Source organism: Haliaeetus leucocephalus, unplaced genomic scaffold, assembly GCF_000737465.1.
Source record: "Haliaeetus leucocephalus isolate CR32 unplaced genomic scaffold, Haliaeetus_leucocephalus-4.0 Scaffold347, whole genome shotgun sequence".
NCBI classification, from domain to species: domain Eukaryota; kingdom Metazoa; phylum Chordata; class Aves; order Accipitriformes; family Accipitridae; genus Haliaeetus; species Haliaeetus leucocephalus.
The window spans coordinates 32,551-38,082 of record NW_010972783.1 but is presented as its reverse complement, the minus strand read 5'-3'; the positions used below and the strand labels follow the sequence as shown (position 1 = coordinate 38,082).

Sequence of the window (5,532 nt, the reverse complement as noted above, 5' to 3'; positions counted from 1 at the left end):
CATCAACTGGGGCTTGGGATGGGGGATCTGGCGAAGGAGCTGGTGACGCAACGGGGCCGGGCTGCGGCGTAGAAGGTAAGAGAGGATGGCACGGGCCACCGCTGGCACTGTTTGGTTGCCCCGGAGGGGGAATTTTGTAGCCCGGAGGTGGCTCTCCAGGCGCTGCAGCAAGGAGCCATTGTAGGTGGACAACTTGGCCCCAAGGTCATGCAGAGATGGGCCACCCGGGAGCACTGGGGACAGTGGGGATGCTGGGGACACCGGGGACCATGGAGATGGAGGTGACACAGGGGACTGTGGTGATGCTGGGGACCGTGGAGATGCAGGTGATCTTGGGGACATTGGGGATGCTGGTGCCTCTGGGGATCTTGGGGACACTGGTGAACCCGGGAATTCTGGGGACGCTGGTGACACTGGGGACCCTGGTGACACTGGGGACTTCGGCGATGCTGGGGACCCTGGGTACCCTCGAGATACTGGGGACGCTGGAAACCTTGGAGATGCTGGGGATGCCGGTGACCCCAAAGACCCTGATGACCCCAAGGATGCATCCGGTGACACTGGTGATGCCGGTGATCCCAGGGACCCTGGTGACCCCGGGGATGCTGGTGACACTGGGGACCTTGGGGATGCCGGAGACCCTCTGGCTGATGGTGATGCTGGGGCCACTGGTGATGCCGGGGACCCCAGGGAACCCTGAGGGGACCCTGGGGACCCCCCATGGGTGGGCAGAGTCTGGGCAAGCACTGCGAGAGCAAAGGGGAGCAGGGTCATCAACCTGTCCCCAAATGTCCCCGTCTGCCAGAGCCCAGGGACCCACAATGGGGGACACAGGGATGGCTGGACATGGGAAGGGATGGGGACAGACGGATGCATAGGGACAGACTAGGGATAGACTGGGGATGCCCAGACTCATGGGAACAGACTGGGACAGATGGACTGACAGGGACAGACTGGGGACATCTGGACCCAGGCAACAGAGGGACACACGGGGAAGCACCAGGGGATGTGGGTACATGTGAACCCATGGGGACAGACAAATCCATGGAGACACATTGACCCATGGGGTCACACGAGCCCATGGGGACACACTGATCCATGGAGACACACAGACCCATGGGAACACATTGACCCATAGGGACAGACATGCCCATGGGGACACACAAGCCCATGGGGACACATTGACCCGTGGGGACACACGAGTCCATGGGGACAGATGAGCCCATGGGGACACACAAGCCCATGGGGACACATTGACCCGTGGGGACACACGAGTCCATGGGGACACACTGACCCATAGGGACACACGAGTCCACGGGGACACACGAGCCCATGGGGATACATGAACCCATGGGGACACACGGACCCATGGGAACAGATGAGTCCCTGGGGACAGATGAGCCCGTGGGGACGCACAGGGACAGACGCAGATAGACGGGCCCAAGGGGACACACGGACCCACAGGGACAGACCGGTGACACACAGATCCACCAGGACAGACAGACGTATGTGGACCCGCAGAGCCATGGGGACACACATATGGGGATGGACAGAGGCTGCAGGCAATGTCCCTGTCCCCACGCCCATCCCAGTCCCTGTCCCCATGCCAGTCCCTGTCCTCATCCCTGTGGCCGTGACATCCCCATCCCTCTGCCATCCCCATGCTTGTCACTATCCCATCCCTGTCCCCATGTCCGTGCTGTCCTCATCCCCACGCTTGCATCATCCCTCTCGCCATGCCTGTCCCCATGCTGTCCCTGTCCCCATGCCATCCCCATCCCTACGCTGTCCCCATCCATCACCATCCCCATGTTGTCCCTGTCACCATGCCTGTGCTCATGCTCTCCCCATCCCCATGCCATCCCTGTCCCCATGTCCATGCCATTCCCATCCCGGTGCCCATCCATGTCCCCATGCCCAAGCCATCCCCATCGCTTTCCCCATGCCCATGATCATGCCATGACCGTCCTCAACCCCATCCCTGTGCCATCCTTGTCCCCATCCCTGTGCCATCCCCATCCCTGTCCTCATGCTGTCCCCATTCCTGTCCCCATCCCTGTGCCTATGCCACCCCTGTCCCCATGACTATGCCGTCACTGTCCCTGTCCCCCCACCACGCCATCCCCATTGACATACCCATGCCATCTCCATCCCTGTCCCTGTCCCTCTGCTCATGCCACTCCTGTCCCCATGCCCATGCCACCCCATCCCTTTCCCCCTCCTTATCCCCACCCCATCCCCATGCTGTCCCCATGCCCAAGCCATCCCCATTGCTGTCCCCACACCCATGACCATGCCATCCCCATCCCCATCCATGTGCCACACCCAACCACATGCCTGTGCCGTCCCCAGCCCTGTCCCCATGCCAGCCCTGTCCCCTTGCCCATGACACTATGTCATCACTGTCCCCATCCCTGTGTCACCCTTGTCCACATGCCTGTGCCATCCCCACCCCTGTCCCCATGCTGTCCCCATCGCTGTCCCCCCACCCATGACCGTGCCATCACCGTCCCCATCCATGTGCCATCCCCACCCCTGTCTCCACAACCACACCCGTCACCATCCCCATGTTGTCCCCCTTCCTGTCCCCATGCTCATGCCCATTGCCATCCCCATGGTGTCCCCCATCCCCATGCCCATCCCTTCGCAGTCCCCGCGCTCAGTGGGTGACACGTACGGGTGCGGATGCGCAGGGTGCTGGGCGCCCCGAGGTGCTGCTGCCGTTGAGCCTGGATGAAGAGCTCGAAGGCATGGCCCGGTGCCAGCCCCGTCACCTCGAAGGTGACAGCAGAGCCGGGCAGCTCATGGGTGGTCATCGCCGCCGGCTCATCCTGGGGACAAGGGACATGCCAAGGACAGGCTGGGGACCTGGCCCTGAGTCAGGCAGCAGGTAGGTGGCCACAGCCAAGAGCTTCTCCCAGGGCTGGGGGACACACTGGGGACATGCTGGGGACATGCTGGGGACAGCTACGGAAGGACACACTGGGGACAGTGTGGTGAGGACACCTTCCTCATCCCTGAGCCAGGCAGGAGACAGGTGGCTGCAGCCAATGGCTTGTCCTGGGGTTGGGGGACATGTTGGGGACACACTAGGGACATATTGGGGACACCACAGTGAGGACATGTCCTGGTCCCTAAGCAGGGCTGCAGGCAGGTGGCAGCAGCCAGGTGCCTCATCCTGGGGAGAGGGGACATGTTGGGGACACTGGAGACACCATGCTGGGGACACATCCCTGTCACCAAGCCAGGTAGTAGGAGGGTGGCCACAGCTGCTGGCTCATCCTGGGGACAAGGGACGCATTGGGGACACCATAGGGAACCCATCCCTAAGCCAAGCAGCAGATGGGTGACACCATCATGGCTCATCCTGGGGACAAGGGACATTATGGGGAGATGTCCCCATCCCCAAGTTAGGCAGCAGGAGGTGGCCTGACCACTGGCTTGCTCTGGGGACAACGGGCACATTGGGAACATGTTGGGGACACCATAGGGACACTTATGGTGTCTCCTAGTGGGGCAGCAGTGGGTGGCCACAGATGACATCATCATGGGGATGAAGGCCACGTCAGGGCCACATTGGGGCCACCACACTGGGGCCACTGCAGCGCTGGGGACCTGTCTCCACCCCTGTCCCCGTCCCCAGCTCACCAGGGGGATGAGGGCCACCTGGTAGCCGTCCACCGACACGAGGGGACGTGGCCAGGTCACACGGAAGGATGTCTGGTTGCGGGTGGCCAAGCGCGGTGTCACCGAGGGGATCTCTGCGGGGACAGGGTCCCATCAGTGGGTGCCACTGCAGGGACATTTTGAGGCACCATGGGATGGGGCACCCATGGGATGGGGACACCCTGGGGACACCATGGGACTGGAACACCTTGAGGACACCTTGGTGACACCACGGGATGGGGCACTCATGGGATGGGGATGGGGACACCCTGGGGACACCATGGGACTGGAACACCTTGAGGACACCTTGGTGACACCACGGGATGGGGCACTCATGGGATGGGGATGGGGACACCCCTGGGACACCATGGGACGGGGACACCATGGTGATACCATGGAATGGGACACCTATGGAATGGGGACACCCTGGGGACACCACAGGACAGGGACACTCTGGGGACACCACAGGACAGGGCACCCAAGGGATGGGGACACGGCAGGACAGGGACACCCTGGAGACACCACAAAGACAACATAAGATGGGGCACTGAGGGGATGGGGACACCCTGGGACTGGGACACCTTGAGGACACCCTGGTGACACCATGGAGTGGGGCACCCATGGGATGGAGACACCATGGAGACACCATGGGACAGGGACACCCTGGTGACACCATGGAATGGGGCACCCATGGGATGGAGACACCCTGAGGACACTATGGGACAGAGACGCCCTGAGGACACCCTAGGGACAGGGCACCCTGGGAATGGGGACACTCTATGGACATCATGGGACAGGGACACCCTCGAGACACCATGGGGACACCATGGGATGGAGCACCCGTGGGACAGGGACACCCTGGACACACCACAGAGACACCACGGGATGGGGCACCCAGGGGATGGGGACACCCAGGGGACACCATGGGGACACCATGGGACAGGGCCAACGGGATGGGAACACCCTGGGGACAATACAGGACAGGGACACCCTCAAGACACCATGGGGACACCATGAGGACAGGGCAGCCATGGGATGGGGACACCCTGGTGACACCACAGGATAGGGCACTCATGGGATGGGGACATCAGGGGACAGGACACTCTTGAGACACCATGGGGATACCACATGATGGGGACACCATGGGATGGGGACATCAGGGGGATACCACATGATGGGGACACTCTGGGATGGGGACACCACAGGGACACCACAGGACAGGGCACCCACTGGGTGGGGACACCCCAGGGACACGGAGGGGACACCCAAGGAACAAGGCCACCCAAGCCATTGGGAGACTGGGTCATGGGGCACCTACAGGGCAGGGACACTATGGGGACACTCAGGGCAGGTCACTGGGGGGCACTGGGAGGACTGGGAGAGCACTGGAGGACACCAGGAGACACTGGGGGATATACCAAGGTGGCATCACGGTCTACCATGGCTGCAGGGGACAGGTGGGAGGGCGCTGGGAGCACTGGGATGGGGACACTGGGGGAGCATTGGGGACCCTTGGGGACACCTGGGAAGCACTGGGGACACTCAGGGACACTTGGGGACACCTGAGGACCCTTGGGGACATACCAAGGTGGCATCAGGCCCCACTACAGCCGGGGCAGGAAGGTGGGGGGGCACTGGGAGCACTGGGATGGGGACACTGGGGGGGGCATTGGGGACCCTTGGGGACACCTGGGGAGCACTGGGGACACTCAGGGACCCTTGGGGACACCTGGGAAGCACTGGGGACACTCAGGGACACTTGGGGACACCTGAGGACCCTTGGGGACATACCAAGGTGGCATCAGGCCCCACTACAGCCGGGGCAGGAAGGTGAGGGGGTATTGGGAGCACTGGGATGGGGACACT

The 5,532-nt window shown here is 62.6% G+C and overlaps 1 protein-coding gene across 1 annotated transcript in view; it reads right to left on the bottom strand.

The window, feature by feature from the left end:
• Positions 1–205: 205 nt before the first annotated feature.
• Positions 206–5,532, bottom strand: part of TAP1 (transporter 1, ATP-binding cassette, sub-family B (MDR/TAP)) — a gene marked incomplete at its 5' end in the record, with an annotated part of 15,964 nt that continues 10,637 nt past the window's right edge. The window contains 3 exons of the mRNA XM_010572569.1: positions 206–696; positions 2,678–2,831; positions 3,649–3,761. Coding sequence (XP_010570871.1) covers positions 206–696; positions 2,678–2,831; positions 3,649–3,761 — 758 coding nt within the window. The remainder of the gene's footprint in view (positions 697–2,677; positions 2,832–3,648; positions 3,762–5,532) is intronic.